Here is a 17,216-nt window from a genome sequence, read left to right as displayed (position 1 = left end):
CTGTTGATAGATATTTGGATTGCTCCCAGGTTTGGATGTAGCTACTCACATCAATCTTTCTATGGCAATATGTGTTCATTTCTCTTTGGCAAATGCCTAGGAGTGGAATTGCTGGATCGCAGGGTAGAGGTTTGTCTTTGTAAGGATCTGCCTGAGAGGCTTTGTTCTGGTCACACCACGTGCATGCCCACAGCAACGTCTGAAATCCCCCACCCCTCACCCCGTGCTCCACATCCTCCCCAGCATTGGCTGTTCTCTGTCTCTTTAATTTTAACCATTCTTGTGGGTGTGTAAAAACAGTATCTCATGGTGGTTTTAAAATTGCACTTCCTGGTGTTTTGAGAATGAATGCTAGTTCTCTGGCTTGTATTTATCTGAAAATGTTTTTATTTACAGACACACACACCCTGCTTTAAAACCAGGGTATTTTCCTTGGATATAGAAATCTCCTTGGACAAACTTTTTTCCAACAGCTATCACGTTTTGCAAAGTCTTTCCCTGGACTTGCGCAGTCCAGCCCCTGGCTAAGGCCTCTCAGCCAAGGTGTCTGCACACCCATCCCTCTGCACGAGGCCCCTCCTCTTGCAGCACCACCCCCCCCATCTTCTCAGCACCCCGGTCTCTAGTCTCTGCTGCTTAGGACGGTGAGACGATGCCTCTCCACTTGGTCTCGCCTCCCTGCACCCCCACACAATCGGAGTATGGCTGGGGGAGAACGTGACTCCAGCCCCCTGCTTCCTTTCTCAAGGATGCAGCCTGAGCTGACCATGGCCCAGTTCCTGCAGAGAGCACCTCGGATACCTTGCTCCATTTTACTACTGCTGGCAGTTGGAGAGTGGGTCTAAGACCCGTTTAGCTGAATTCTTGGATTCTGTCATAGCTCAATCTAAGACTTTCTCATCCGCTCCTTTAAATATATAGTTCCTTCGGCCCCTTTATTTTTTGTTTGTTTCCTTGCAGGACATTGAAGAAACCATGTTCCTTGTCTACAGAGTCTCTCACCCCTGATCTTACCTATGCCTCTCATTGGTGCTGTTTAATAGGGACTCCTCGGGTTTCCTGGACACGGGTAGTTCCATCCAGAGGCCAAACCTCAGTCCAGATGCTTTACTCCCGGACCCCTTTGGAGATCCGGGTGTCTACTGCCTGCAGCCTGCACACGAAGCTCACTCAGTCTCTTTCTGCGATGTGAGTACCCTTCCACGATCACCCCCTGGACGTATTTTTTTCATGAAGGATTTGCAGGGTTGTGAGATTCTTTTATAATTTCCCTTCTCTGGGCATTTACTAAATGCCTCTGTAAAGAGACACGTCCCCTAATCAGCTGCATCGTTGCCCTGAGACAAGCTGATGTAAGAAAGACGAGTTTTCACTAAACCTTCTCCCTTGCTTTGCCAGAATGGACTGGTTTCCTTACATCCTCTGAAGGTGTCCAGTGAGTTTCTTTTCTTTTCTTTTTTTAAGGAATCATTGTAAACTTGAGGAATTTATTTTTTGTGTTTCAGTTCACTGTAGTTTTTTTTTTTTTTTTTTCAGAATACGAAAGTTTGAGTAGAGGGGGGCCTCTTCACTGTGGCTCCTGGGTTCTTTAGACATGACCCCAGTCATCTCTGAGAGGCATCCTTGCTTACTGATGTGTCAAATTAGCCTGGGGTCATCCTGCCCCGTTCCTGGCCCCGATATGGAATTTGCTATTTTTTCCATAGGGAAACCAGGCTTCCTTCCATAGGAAACAGTATTGAGAGGACATAACCTAGGAAGTAAGGACACTCGTAACTATTGGGTAAGTTCAAGGTCTTTTCAAGGAATCTCTCAGGAATTACGTCTTCTCTTTTACATTTTAAAAGAAATAATACGGCCATTTATTTAAAAGAAATAATACAGCCATTTAAATAATTATTTAAAAGAATGAGTTGATACAGCCATTTCCAATTCAAAATTTACTTAAGAAGGAACCTGACTCTGTCATTATGATGCCAGACGCTGACCCTTTGCACCCCTTACGGTCCCGCACCAGCCCCACCTCTGAGGAAGCCGGTAAGACAGGCCAGAGGCTCCCTCCTTCAAACAGCAGGTTTCCAGCAGCAGACTCCCGCCTGCCGGCCCACCTCCCGACCACCGTGACACCCCAAGCCAGGCTCCTTTCCCCACTCCCTCAAGCCTTTTGAGACCTGGAGAGAAGCTGCCTGCTCCCCTAGGGCCTCAGTTATCTGGATCATGAGACCTTCAGACTCTCCTCCGGACAGTTTGGGCAAAGCAAATTTGAGAGGGGGGTCCCTTCTTTGCAGGGAAGCACAGAACACTTCACTGTTGATTTCATATTTATATCCTTTTTTCTTAGGCTGAAAAACTCTCTGGTGATATGCACATAATTACCTATTTGCTTTTTCCCATCATAATAAGATCAGAATAATGATATCAATATTACTACCAATGCAATTATTGAAAACCGCTTGGTATTATTTTTCAGTTCCTTTATACCCTTAGGGAATGACTATCAAGGGATGTGCCATTAAGTTATTGTGTTTCAAACGACTTTAAATTATTGCTCTTTGTGCGGTTCTATTGCTGTCTGAGTGTTAGTTTCACTTTCGTTTCTACTTTTAGGGCTTTCTATATCTCTGATTCAGTTGGTTTTATATTTATGTAAATATTAACATGAGTCAAAAGTCAAACCTATCAAAGAAAGTAGGTTCAGAGAGATCTAGCCTCTTTTCTTGTGCTCCACCCTGCATTTTTGCATTCTATGCATTTTACATTATATGGGTATTATACACATACACATGTATATGTACATATATATGCTATATGTATATTGCTTCATTTCAATAAGAGCAAATATGCATTTATATTCATAAGCCTATATTTTAGATGAACACAGCATGCTAGATGCAACTTGTCCTAATGTATCTTTTCATTTGATAATATTTGGAGGCAACCACTTCACAGCAGTTTACAGAAATATTAAAAATTCTTGTTTGAATAGGCCACTGAAAGGTATTGAGTGATTGATATATGCTTGAGACACTTGATATGTATTTGTTATATTTTACTAGCTGTGTATATGGATACAGTTATGGAGTTAGTTATTCACTATGTTATCCGTATTTTCTGCCTCTTCTGTATGTTTCGATTTTTGAGAGTATTTCTAGTCATGGTCTAATGGCTACACTTCTACTAACAGCTTTATATAATATCTTTGTCCCTTCTTTTGGTTTCTTAATATGAGGCTTCTTGAAAATTAGCTAAAACCTTCTCTGACACGGTACTTAATCCAACGTAATATTCTTTTACTCCCAGTTCATACCTGGGAGGATGGGAATTCCCACAGAAGACAATCAGAGAGCTTGTTTACGCTTCCATGTATTCTCACCTCAACCCCACCCTAATTGCTGTTAGCTGCTAGGTCTGCATGGTCAGAGCATATCCCCTCCATAAAAGATACCCTTTTCCCAAAAACCATCACTTGGCCTTAGTTCTGCCTTTGCATTTTTATTTACTGTTCAGCAGTGAACCTTAATAATGGCATCTTCAGTCTTGGATTCTCTGCTGCTGCTGCTGCTGCTGCTGCTGCTGCTGCTGCGTCGCTTCAGTCGTGGCCGACCCTGTGTGACCCCATAGACGGCAGCCCACCAGGCTCCCCCGTCCCTGGGATTCTCCAGGCAAGAACACTGGAGTGGGTTGCCATTTCCTTCTCCACTGCATGAAAGTGAAAAGTGAAAGTGAAGTCGCTCAGTCGTGTCCGACTCCTAGCGACCCCATGGATGGCAGCCTACCAGGCTCCTCCGTCCATGGGATTTTCCAGGCAAGAGTACTGGAGTGGGTTGCCATTGCCCCCAACCCTGAGCTCTTCCACATTTAAGACAAATTTTCTGCAGCCTCTATACTTGAAGACCTCTTCCAGGCTTGCTTTTACAGTTCTCTATAGAAATCATTTTCTCTTTTGTCATGATAAATGCCTAGGACATTCCACTGCAATTCATGTCTTTATTTCTTAGGTGACAGAGTCTTTCTACAGTATTAGGATAGGAGGTTAGGACTCCTAACTTTTTAGCTTCATTCTCTCTTTAGCAACAAGTGCTCCGATTTGGCCTGTACTTTCTTCAAGGTACTTGATGCCCTGACTTGTGTATGGCTCCTCTCTCACCTTTGCTCCCAGGGCCCTGTCCTGCTCAGCTTACAGTCTGTCACCCAGAGGAACCATCACACCTGGGAACTCGGTTGCTTGTCAGTGTGCTGTACTCGTGAAGCAAATAGTTAAGCTTTGCTAGTTACTAACTGCCCAGTTCATCATGAGCAAAACCTCCTCTAGGAGTAGACTTATGTAAAGGGCAATTTTTTAAAAACTGGTGAAAGAGAGTTGATCTCAAGGAAAATTACCTTTCCCGATGTTATGATGCCTTTGAATTGTCATGCTGGAGAAGACTCTTGAGAGTTCCTTGAACTGCAAGGAGATCAAACCATTCAATCCTAAAGGAAATATAGCCTAAATATTCACTGGAAGGACTGAGCTGAAGCTGATGCTCCAAAACTTTGCCCACCGATGTGAAAAGCCAACTCATTGCAAAAGAGCCTGATGCTGGGAAAGACTGAGAGCAGGAGGAGAAGGAGGCAACAGGGGATGAGATGGTTGGATGGCATCACAGACTCAACTGACATGAGTCTGAGCAAACTCTGGGAGACAGTGGAGGACAGGAAAGTCTGGCGTGCTGCAGTCCACGGGGTCGCAGAGTTAGACACGACTTAGCGACTGAACAACAACAATAAAGCTCATGGATCTTTACTTTCATTTTGCAAGAGCCAGATACTCAAGACTGAGTCCAGCGGAGTTTCAACGATGAGACACGCTTTACGTCTGGGAAAGAGGTTTCATGAGATTCTCTCCAGCGGCACCATCTGGCCCTGGGATTCCAAGAATTATGAAAACCACAGAATTGAACGTTTCACATGGTTTCTCAAACCTTTGACAATGGGAAGAATAATCTTTTATATTACATTATCAATTACCTATCTAGTTCAGCTACTCATATATCATGTACCTAGAGGTAATAACCTTCTCCAATAAGATCGTTCCCTCCTATGTCAGTTCCCCTCTGATGTGGTGGTTTCGTTCAGCATCTTTTGGGGATGTTGGCATGCTGGCAGAGCCCTGCACTGTCCTTTGCCTGTTGATATGCCAGTGTCTCCATTTGAAGTGAAGCCACTCCTGGATAGAGATCAAGGAATCCAGTGTGCTTTCAAGGAATCCAGGGATCAAGGACCTGCTGTCGTTTCTGACCTTATTTTACTTTTATTTTCCCATTTTATACTCACAAGCGACATTACTCTGGGAGTCTCACTGTGGGCTTTTGGGCCATCTTTGAAGACAGCTTTTTTGATCTTATCTGTCCCTTGCCCCTACCGTATATATCAGCCATGCATAGAATTTTCTCAGAGAGCTAGGGAGTTTTATTCTTTATACATATTTATCCAAGGAATCCAACAAATGGCTTTAAATATTCTTTGGCTTTATGCCTGACTTTTAAAATTCTACTAACTCTGCAGAACAAGAATTTATATATTGTTAAATAAATTGATAGAGAAAACTCAAAGACATTAAAGATACTTAGGGAAATGGCACAAAAAAAGACTGTTGCCCAAAAGTAAAAAAGATGAAAATTTTGAATGGGTAAGGAAAAGTATTCAACCTTACCAGGACTTTTTAAATTCAAAATGAAAAATAGATAATGAACAAAGACCTACTATATAGCACAGAGAACTATACTCAATATCTTGTATTAATGTGCAATGGAAAAGAATCTGAACAAGAATACATGTATGTATATATACATATATATAGTTGTGCACCTGAAATGATCACTTTGTGGTTTACCTGAGACTAATACAACATTGTAAATCAATTGTATTTCAATAAAAATTAAATATTAAAAAAATGAAAATAAAAAATTAAAATGGAAACAATATCCCATCTTTGGCTAATCAAAGTAGCGGAGAATTTAAAATGTGAATGCTCAGAACTGGTAGTAAAATATGCATTTTCAAGCATTGCACTGAGTAGAAAAATTGTTGTAAGCCTTTTGAAAAGCATGCAATTCGATGACAAGAAGCAAATATTATTTGATCTAGAAACTAGATTTTGGGCAATATAAACTAAAGACATAATCTGTTCTGTCAAAACAAGGTTTTTGCCAAGATATGCATTAGCCAATTATTTATAATAATAAAATGTTGGGGAAAACCTTAAATGTTCAAACACAGGGAATTAAGATTATCAAAGTGATATTCACCAAAAGTGAATGAGAAAATGTTTATGTACTAATCCTAAATGAAAGTATAAGAAAAACTAGTGTGTGTTTATACAGATACGCACTGCTTATCATGCAAAACAACACTATACAGATAAATATAGGACTGGGCCTTTGTGTGTGCCTGTGTGTGCATCTTGGGATAACTTTTTTTTCCTTCTACACTAGTCTATTTTCCAAATATTCCATAGCAACAACATAATATTAGCTTTTAAAAAAAATTCCTTTCATGTTTTTTGGTGCGATGTTCTGTCCAGTTTCTGTCTTTAAACTCAAAGTAGAAACCAGTGCGCTGGTTCCCCTTCCCGTTTCGGCCATTCAGTCGAGTGTGGGCACACAGGGCAGGTGCTGGGTGGCTGGAGCCATCCTTCACTGCTCGGGAACATCCAGGGTGACTCCTCAAGGTGGGCTCTTAAACAACCTGTTCTAGCTGTGGTTCAGCCTGTCTGCAAAGCCCACCTCCCCTTCCTCCCGCAGTGAAAAGTTCCCTGGGATAGTGGGTGGAATCAACAGCTCTGAGGCTAGGAGAGATCTGGGCACCTTTGGAGAAGGAAGACCTCAACGGGCTTGAGCTGGAAGTGAATTGGGACCACACGGACCAAGGAGGCAGAGGCCCTGTTACAGTGGCCTCTAGGTCCTGGTAGGAGTTTTTATTCAATTCTGAAAGCAGTTAGCGACCTCTGAAGGGTGTGGGCCAGGAAGTCACATGATCTGGGGACTGCAGCAGCTGTGATCAGATCCTCTCCAGAAGGTCCTGAGCTGAGGTCCCAGGGGCAGCAGGATTGTACCACACCCCTTCAGAGCTAGGACTAAGGGAATGGGGAGGTGATGGGGAATCTGGAAGGGGAGGTGTGGCCCCACGTGTGCTTGGACCCAGATGCAGTTAGCCTCCTAGAGGGGCCAGGAATGAAGGCCCAGGAGACCCAGTGGGAACATAGGCTGGCAGTCAAGTAGGGGCAACCCCACAGACCCCATGGTCACCACACCTGTGGAATGCTGCCCAAGGGGAGTGGTCGAGGAGTCCAGCTTCTGACTGAGATGAGAGGCAAATGGCATCCTGTGTAGGGAGCCCAGGAGAACCCAAATTTAGGGCCTGGGGAAGCAAGCCCAGCTTTGCAGCTGGAAGTTGGAGACAGGCAGGTGCCTGGGGCGTGGTCAATGCCTGGGCATGGGCGCTGGAGCTGACAGTGACCAGACACCCAGGGGGCCCCAGGGTCTCAGCAGGGCGGCTGACCAACACGAAGGAAGAGCTTGCAGGAGGCACATCAGAAGGACCCCAGCCCAACCCTCGGCTGCCTTTCTTGTCCCAGATCCACACCTAAGGGCTGTTTCGTCCCTGGACTGGAAGGGTGGTGGAGGAGCAGGGTGATTAAGGGGGTGGGGAGTGAAGCAGAGAGTTCTAGGGCCGCTGCTGGGGGGCTCTGCGACCCCTACCTGCAGCCAGGGGTCCCGGGGCCAGGGCATCTGGCTGGTACTCAAGAGAGCCTATGGACTGGGACGAAGCACCGGCCCCATGCGGAGGAGACCCTGTGAGGAGACCCTGGACTTGTGTGTGGAGGTGGTGGGGGGAGGGGACGGGCGTGGAGGGGCGCCTCCCTCCTCGCCCCTTCTCTGTACTCCAGCAGGACCAAGTGTCAGTAAACACAGTAGACTATTTACTGGAACAAGGATGACCAAAGAAGACAAACATCTCAGAGATGGTAAATATTAAACATATATTCAGTTTATTGGAAGTACACGCTCTAATCGGGCGGAGGGGCTTGGAGTTTACCGAACTGTTGAACTGTCCCTTTATTGGGTGCGGGGCAATGCCTCTTCCGGAGTTTCTGGCAGGTGAGAGTAGGAAGGGGGAGGGCCAGGGAGACCAGCCCGGGGGTAAGGACCACCACCCTCCCCCAACCCCCACCTCAAGACACTTTCTCAGGCTGATTGATTTCGCGCACGCATGCGTGTAGAGTATGAAGGTCTGGAAGTGGGTACCCTGAAAACTCCCCACGTCGGCAAAGTTCTGTCCATCCCAGTCAGCGGTGCTTCAGGGTCCCTATTCCGGGTCCTTTTCAAGGCTGATTGTGCAAAGGGATGCTCCTCCCAGGAGTGAGACCTGGGCTTTGATGGAACCTGGGGCTGTGGAGCAAGCCTCCCATTGATCACCGCTGCTCCAGCTTACCACCAACAGTTTAAAAGGGGGTCCTCCCGCACACCTAAGCGCCCCAATTTTGACGGTCCCTGAAGTCTTTCCTAATTCCCTGCTCACGCTGGAGGACTGAAGGTATGGTGTGTGTGGCCGAGGGTTTGTAAGATCATTTCACAGGAAATCTAGCACCTCCTAGTTCTAAGTAGGCTGCTCCCACAGGGTCACAGAACAGTCCTGATGACAAGCAATAAGCAGAGTGACCGAGCAGCATTTCACGGGGTGGATCGGGGATGAGCTTCGATAGTGTAAGGGGAAAGAAATGAAACGAACCCCCAAGAAGGTTAATAGAATCCAGGCATCTACACTACCCAGCCCCAGCAGCGCTGTCACACAGGACCCGGAGCTGGAAATCCTATACAGGAGCGTCACGTTTCTAGGTTCTCTCCCACCTTCCCGCAGGCAATATATCTCCGAGTTGTCTTTCAGGAGCACAAAGGCTCAGAGTCTCAGGGTCCCTTTTCGCTCTTACAAAAAACCACTGAGGACCACTAAGCCCTTTTGTTTATACAGGCTATTAATACTTTTTTTTTTTTTTACTTAATACTTAAATAAAGTTTCGTTTATCAATTCATTTTAAAGCAGTGATGATCCCGTTTCATTTTCACATAGAAACACCTTTTTTTTAAAAAAAAAAACAACCTCTATTATTAAAAATTAGTGAAAGACTAGCATTATTGTATGTTTTTGCAAATCTCCGTGATACTGATTTAGTTTAAAAAAAAAGGCAAAAAAAGCCCACACACATACCCAAAAAACAACCAGCTGGATTCTCTCTTCTGCTTCTGCACCAGGGAAATGCCATCCTCCACATATAAGAAATGGCAGTGAAAAGGGCAAGGACTGTCTGTTATTACAAAAGTGGGTTTCCCTTTGCAAGGATCTCAGACCCGAGGGCTCCCAGATCAAGCTGTGAGAACAGCAGTTCCCGATCAAGGAAAACCAAGCTCCAAGGGTGAGCGTCCCCGGTTCCCTTCACAGCGTGATGGCCCGCGGCATCTCCTTTGGCCCGTCCGGTCACGCACATGGAGGAATCCCGTGGTTAATTATTTTACAGTTCATCCATTTTGTAGTGCATAAGGTTTACTCATTGAAAATTCTTCCTAACAGGAAAACACAGTAAATCTTAGAAAACCTAAATTAATGACAGTCAATAGCAAAGATTAAGAAAATTACGATTTCAAAGCCAAATACTTTATAGCCACCAAAAAGAAAGTAAAGAGGAAGACGTTGTCTACATCTTTATAAAGCAGTGAGTATAAGTACGGAGAAAAAGTGTATTTTACGATATTCCTCATGCCTTTTTAAAAACAAAAAAAGAGAATCGTGTGTATTACTGGGAAAAGACACAAAAGATGGCTTGTAACAATTGGTCATCTTTAGGGAAATAGAGGAACTTAAAAAAAAAACTGTAAACCTACCAGCAACGAGTAACATACTATGTACCATTGTTAACTGTGTTTGACCCTTAGAGAAAAGGAGGCAAGGTTTTCGCGGAGGTGGGACCCTGCTGCATTTCAGCAGGGTCTGCGCTGTAAGGGTGGAGGACCCTTAACGAGGTCGCCTTCCGCGAAGGCACGCGAACCAAGCCCGTCCGCCCAGCCCCGCGGAGCCCGCCCCCGCGGAGCCCGCCCCCGCGGAGCCCGCCCCGCCCTGCGCAGCCCTAACCCTGCCCCAGCCTCGCCCCTCCATTCCCATTGGTCTGTGTCTGAGCCGGGAGGCCGCCCCCGCCCCGCGCAGCCCTAACCCTCTCGTTTGCCCGCCCCTCCACTCCCATTGGTCTGTCTCTACGCCACTGCGCCCAATCGCTGCGCTTAGCGCCAAATTTGAATCGATGTTATCATTTGAATCGAGAGGGCGCCGCGGCGGCTTTTCGCGCCCGAGCCGCTACCGCCGGGCGCCTCCGGGACGTGGCTGGGCTGGGCCATCCGGCCGCCTGCGAGGACGAGGGGCGAGGGCGGGGGGTGGAGCGGGGACCGCAGCCGCGGCGGAGGTGGGCGCGAGTCTGCGGGCTGAGGCCCGGTCGGTCCCTGCGGCGCGGGCCGGGAGGCGGACGCAGGTGGACTGGTCCCCTGCTCCTCCCGGGGCCGACGCGAGGTGCGCGCCGCGGGGTGGTGGATCGATCCCCTGGCGTCGGCGCTGGAGACTCATCCCGGGTGAGCCGCGGCCAGGGCCCTTCGGGGTGCGGGGGCAGCTGGCGGGGCCCCGGGGGGGCCGCGTGGACCACTCGGGACTCTGCGGGCACAGGCGCCCTGGGCCGGGCCCTGCTCGTTCTCAGCGCTCGCGTGGAGTCTCGGCGGGAACCTCCCCGGGAGCCGCGACCCTGGTGGGCGCCGTCCTGGCCGCAGGTCTGTGAGGGGGGCACCGAGTTGTGGGGGGACAGCCCGGGACCAGCCTGGGGCTTCCACAGCGGTCAGTATAAAGTGTGGGTCGGGGCGGCCGGGGCATTGGTGAAGCGACCCCCTTGGTCACTTACAAGTGCCTTCTTAGCGCTTTGCTTTAGGGTAACCTCCGGCTCCCCACGTGTTTTATTTTTGTTATTTCCTTCAGTGACCTGTAAGTCCGCTTCAGCAAACGTTTTGATGTCTGACCTTCCCGTCGGGGATTATACTCAAATTCTTGTTTAGAAAATGGGTCCTACAAGACGCCTGGTTACCATCAAAAGGAGCGGGGTGGATGGTCCTCACTTTCCGCTGAGCCTCCGCACCTGCGTGTTTGGAAGGTGAGCCCTGCCCTTGCGCGGACAATTGACATAATTTGGCTTTAAAACCCCCTCAGTGTTACTAACCACAGGTTGACAGATGGGACGCTCAGCTCCAGGAGTAGAGGAGCCCTTGGGTTTGCTCAGGATTGCCTATGTACTGTCAATGTGACTGGCTGACTCATGTGAAATAGAATTTTGAGGATGATGTTTATATAATTGTGTGTGTGTTTAATCAAAGATTTAAAAATTGGTTTGATAAAAATCTATAATTGGAGAAAAATGTAAAGGATTCTCAAATCCTGCTTGACTTCAGGCAGGCTTTCGAAGGCCGCTGTGCTCATCTGAAAACTCTCTGAACTGAGCATTCCTTGGCTGCTGGGGGTTACTATTGAACAAATAAGGAAGGGATCTGTGTTGGCTTGTTGGTCTTTCTGGGAAAAAAGCGGGAATGGGAAGAAGAGTCTTTCCGATTGTGTTTTGAGAACTTTTCTTTGGGTGCCTTCCTGTGTTGTTGGTGGCAGTAACTGTGGTCCGTGTATAAACAGGAACTGTTAATCATACCCAGCTCTCGTCTTCTAAAAGTGATGGGTAAGTTACCCTCCCTGTAGAACCCTGTGTGGTGGAACCCTGCCCCCCTCCCACCCACACTCCATCCTCCTACCAGTCATCCTGCACCCACGTTCCACCACAGGGCAAACTCTGGCTCACCTTGGTGCTGTTAGCCAGTTGGCGCTTCTGTCTCTGGGGTTTGCTCTCTACCCTCCTACATGAGCGATTCATGTACCCTGAGAAGAAGACTTCACTGAGCACTGCTCTTTTTCTTCCTAACCCGCACGTGGTAATGAGGCTGCAGTTTGTCCGTTTCACTCCTAAGGTCCCAAGAGCAGAAACTGTCTTGTTAATAATTATGTAGCTGGTGTCTGGTATGGGGTCTGGTGTATCAGAGGTGGTTACTGTCTGGCACGCCAACAATTGTCCTGTTGAAACATCAGCTGGAGAATCGGGTTTGGAGTCAGTATGTAGCAGTGGTTGTCAGCTGAGAGCCATATGACCCCCAGGAGATACCTGGCAAAGTCTGGAGACATTTTTTCATGTCACGATGTGGGAGCCCCACATCACCGACGTCAGGGAGCAGAGGTCAGTTTTGCTGCCAGTCCTACCATGTACAGGACGGCTGCCCCTACAAAGAGCTGTCTGGCTGGGATGTCAGGGGCCGAGGTGGAGAACCACTGCTCTGTAGTGATTCTCGCTGGCAGTCTCCTGCCTAACATTCTCATTTCTAATGAGATAATCTTTCTCTCATTCCTCAAAATCAAAATCTTTTCATTGACTTAGAGTAGCTGTTCACTTTCCATAACTTCTACTCTCTTCAGAAGGAAAAGACAAAACAAAAAATTTCAGTATCAAATGGCAGGCATTCTTTCATTACTGTAGTGATTAAGTGTCTTTTTATGCAAGATTATTTAATCTAGAAACCCATTTGTAGTGTTTGATTGTGTGACACGGGGAGGAAGGGCTACACTAAGGCTCCAGAGGTTCCTGTTGAGAACAGAGGAGTCACGGTCTGTTCAAACATGTTAAACCTAGGATGGTACCAGGGGCACCAGAGGCCCAGGGAGCCTTGCTAAGGCATCTTCGACCAGCTTCTCAGTGGTCTGGGGATTTCTCTCCTGCGGTGCTTGCTGCTGATGTCAGCTTCCTGTGAAAAGACAGGTTGCATCTAGATAACTGGTTTTTGTTGCTTGTGTTTAGTGTCTGGAGTGAGAGGAGACTTGTGACTTTGTCAGTTAATAGTGCAGTTTTAAAACAATCAAAAGGTCACAAGTTGTGAGCATTTACTGCGTGCCCAGCAAGTGACAGACCTGGGTAACTCATTTAATTGTGTGCACAGCACCATGATGTCGGTGCCAATGGAGTCCGCTTGGTATATGAAGAAACTGAGGCACAGAGAGGTCCTAACATGAAATACAGCACTTTTGGAGATGATTAAACCTTTAAACATACATAGCATTACCAACAAACATGTGTAAATCTTTTTATTAAAAAAAAAAGCAGAGTCCAAAAAATAATTATTCTCCAAACTGATGTGAAGTACTCCTTTATCTGGGTCTCATAATTATAAGCATAAATAGTTTAGCAAAAGGAAATTTAGTTTTGTATTCTAATATTTTCCATTATAATTTTTTAAGTACTCTAAGTTTTAATGATTTAAAGTAGCTGCTTCTACAATACTTGTAAAAATTGCCAGCAAAATGCAAAGATCCTTTACATTGCCCAGTTTGTTTTTCGTTTATGTCATTGCATTAACAGATCAAATGCTGTTTTATTTTGAGTCAGTAATGTAAATTTTTTTTAATCACAACAACCTAAAAAATCTTTATTCTTTTAAATTAAGGGGTGTCGAGTGTGACATTCGTATTCAGCTTCCTGTAGTGTCCAAACAACACTGCAAAATTGAAATCAGTGAGCAAGAGGTGAGTGGGTTTTGGGAAGTCTATTTTTAAAAACTTTTCACTTTGTATCCATTTACTAGTGACATGTTTTCCTGTGTTTTCTATTTATAGGCAGTATTGTTTAATTTGAGTTCCACAAATCCAACACAAATAAATGGATCAACTTTTGATAAACCTGTACAGCTAGAACATGGCGATGTGATAACTATTGTTGATCGGTCTTTCAGGTAGGTAAGATCTAACTGGGCTAAAGACTTTCTGAGTCACCAAAATCCAGCCTCACAGTTCACCAGGGATCCTTCTTTAATGCGGGTAAACATCAACATGTTTGAGGTTGTCATTCCCAACACTAAGTTTTCATCTAAATAAATTCATGAGCATCTAGAAGGAATGACAAATGGAGTTTATTGTGCCCAGCTCAAGGATTTGAGAGCAGATATCTGTGCCAAGGACAGCAACCAGGTCCTAAAGGAGAATCGTGTTGCTGCAAACGTTATGAAACTGCATTCATTTTACCTCTCTATGTTAAAATCAAGTACAGTCATAGAGAAAGAGACGAAACAAGATGCATGACTCAACTTACTGGGACGGACCAGCCTTGTGATTTCACCTGTCAGGGACTGAACTGTGCTCTCCTAAATTCACAAGTTCAAATCCTAACCCCCAGCTCCCCGGGCATGGGACCATTTTCAGACAGGCCTTGAAAAAGAGGATTAAGTTAAATTGAGGCTGTTAGAGTGAGTCCTAATCCACTCCCACCCGTGTCCTTATAAGAAGAGACTAGGACTCAGAGAAGCCGGGGGAGCAGGTACTCAGGGGACAACCCCAAGGAAGCAGCCGGAGCCTAGGAGAGAGGTCCCAGGAGGGCACGCTGCCCACACCTTGATTTCGGACTCCCGGCCTTTGGAACTGTGAGGAAAGACATTTCTCTTGTTTAAGGGTGTGACGTTTGGTTAGAGAACTAATATACCACCCAAGCCATCAGCAACATTTCCGGAAGTTTTTCCTCATGCGTCTTCTCATCACTATCTCCACTCACCACGTAAACCACGAGAGCGTGGCTTTTCTGATTGCCTAAGAGGCTTCGGAGTTCTCCTGCCTAAGCTTGCATCTCTCACCACTATGGTTTTGTCTGCCTTTATTAAACTGCCTACGCTTGTGACTGAGTTCTGTGCTTACGGTTGTGAGATTCACAGCATGGACAGGATGGGAGGACCCATCCCAGTTGATTCCTTCTCACTGCTTAAGGATTTCTTTGAATTAACCACAGTTTTACACACAGATATACACTATTCATTCTGGATGGACATTTGATCAGTTTTGTTTTTGAAATGAGTCAGAGCTTGCTTTTTATGATCAGATGTGGTTAACTGTACTAACCTGTCCTGTGTGTTTGAAAAGAACGTGTGTTCCACAGCTGCTGGGCAGAGTGTTCTATCTGTATAGGTCCATAAGATTCAAATTCCCAACTAGAATCCTGGTAACACTTTCTGCTGATTCTTAGTTACTTGGACAGGTAAGTTGTAATCATGCATTTAGGATTTTTTTCTTTTTTGTTTTTAGCTCTGTAAGTTTTTGCTTCCTCTATTTTGAGGCCATACTGTGGGTTTAAATTAAGAATTATCTCCTCTGGGAGGATGAAGCTCCATCATGTATCGTTCTGAAATGTCCTGTACCTTTAGTAATGCTTTTGATGAGAGATTTCATACTATAGTTCTTTCTGCCTCTTTTTTTTAAAAATCACATTGTTTTCAGCTTTCATAATCCTTAAGGTTTAGATGGTCTCTAGGAACTGGCTGCTAGATGGACTTTTGTCTATAACTGGTTGATCTTGACAGATTGACCCTTTCATCATTGTAAAATGTGCAATGTCTCTAAATAATTTTTATCTTAAAGTTAATTTTGTCTGGTGTTGGTACAGCCTCTGTACCTGTCTTCCGGTTGCTGTTTGCCTGGTGTATCTTTCTCCATCATTATACTTACATCCTATGTATGTCTTTTTAAGAAAATATATACTTTAAAAGTGTTTCTACTGAATATTCAATGATTATAAGTACTGTAAGTTGGACATTTAGCCAGAGCACACTTACTTACAGGTTAAACACAGTCATAAAGATGTCTTAAATAGAAACTCATCATGCAGGCAAATTGAGTTCTTGATGCCCTCTTTTGGAAAGTAGAGAGTGAAAGGAAAAAGGTCCTCATCCCATATGAAAGAGAGTGAAGTCTAGAAGAATTTACATGCTGTTAGTGATTTTCTGTGACCAAATCACTAAGGTTGCCAGACTTAGTAAAACAAAACAAAGCAAAAAAGCCCAGGTTGTTCAGTTAAGCTTGAATTTAAGATAAATGAAATATATATATATATATATATATATATATATATATATATATATATATTTGCAGTACTATTTGTGTCTTTGATTCTCAACTGTATCTGTTGTAGGAAGCAATATATTAATAGTTTGGATCCTTTTTGTCATCCATTCTGCTAAATGGAACTCCGTTTTCATTACTGCCTTCATTTGTATTCAACAGATATTTTCTGATTTGAATATCCTGATCTTTTCTTTTTCTGTGCTTTTTGTGAATTTGCCTTCATTTTTAAAGGGTGTTTTTATTGGATAGAGACTTCTGGATAGGAAATATCTGATGTGGAATGGAGAACCAGAACTATTTCCCCCAATGAAATGCTGCTCAGATTAAGATTGAGATGATCAAATACCTCTAACAACAAATAGAAAATGGGTTTGAGGAAGAAGGGCTTGGTTCAGAACTCTGGCACCATGAGGAACAATCTCAGACGCCTGGCGGCTCCAGTCTTGTTTGGTACCACTCTTCGGTTGCTTAGTCGTGTCCGACTCTGCAATCCCGTGGACTGCAGCACACCAGGCTTCCCTGTCCTTCACCATCTCCTTAAATCTGCTCAAACTCACATCCACTGAGTCAGTGGCACCATCCAGCCATCTCATCCTCTGTCGTCTCCTTCTCCTCCTGCCCTCAATCTTTCCCAGAATCAGGGTCTTTTCAGATGAGTCAGCTCTTAGCATCAGGTGGCCTAAGTGTTGGAGTTTCAGCCTCAGCATCAGTCCTTCCAATGAACACCCAGGACTGATCTTCTTTAAGATGGACTGGTTGGCTCTCCTTGCAGTCCAAGGGACTCTCCAGAGTCTTCTCCAACACCACAGTTCAAAAGCATCAATTCTTCAGTGCCCAGCCTTTAGATCTTACTTAGGTGACATCTAAATTCTTTTCATCCTCTCTTACCTGGTTACCTAAGTTCAGTATGTATTATAAAATGTTGTTCTGTGAGTTGATACCCGAAGTCTGTTAGAACAACTATGTCTCTTCCTAAACATCTTTACACCTTCCTAAAATGTGCCTTTGTTCAGATACAGATGGAGTAAGTGGGAAGCTTGAAGAGCTCGTAGTGATCCGAAGTTAAAGCATAGCTCTGTAATTACTCTGCAGTGAGTGACATCACGAAGTGATGAAAGGTGGTAGATGCCGCCAGCTTCTTGGTTAACCTTCCAGATCATCACATGATTTCCGTGGGAAAAACT

The 17,216-nt window shown here is 45.2% G+C and overlaps 1 protein-coding gene and 1 long non-coding RNA gene across 3 annotated transcripts in view; both read left to right on the top strand.

Annotated features, from left to right (window-relative positions):
- Positions 1-609: 609 nt before the first annotated feature.
- On the top strand, positions 610-6,251 carry LOC121817595 (uncharacterized). Its single transcript, XR_006057588.2, has 3 exons — positions 610-1,188; positions 1,707-1,783; positions 4,160-6,251. It is a non-coding gene; the product is annotated as an uncharacterized LOC121817595 (long non-coding RNA).
- Positions 6,252-10,335: 4,084 nt separating this feature from the next.
- The window catches only part of MKI67 (marker of proliferation Ki-67), a 29,545-nt gene continuing 22,664 nt past the window's right edge, over positions 10,336-17,216 (top strand). For both annotated transcript variants that reach the window (XM_042238739.2, XM_027960646.3), the window contains exons 1-4: positions 10,336-10,652; positions 11,047-11,218; positions 13,596-13,674; positions 13,765-13,880. In XM_042238739.2, coding sequence (XP_042094673.1) covers positions 11,127-11,218; positions 13,596-13,674; positions 13,765-13,880 — 287 coding nt within the window. In that variant the 5' untranslated portion in view covers positions 10,336-10,652; positions 11,047-11,126. The remainder of the gene's footprint in view (positions 10,653-11,046; positions 11,219-13,595; positions 13,675-13,764; positions 13,881-17,216) is intronic.

Source organism: Ovis aries, chromosome 22 (assembly GCF_016772045.2).
Source record: "Ovis aries strain OAR_USU_Benz2616 breed Rambouillet chromosome 22, ARS-UI_Ramb_v3.0, whole genome shotgun sequence".
NCBI lineage: Eukaryota > Metazoa > Chordata > Mammalia > Artiodactyla > Bovidae > Ovis > Ovis aries.
Note: the sequence above shows the minus strand (reverse complement) of the source record. Positions and strands in the feature narration are given on the sequence as shown.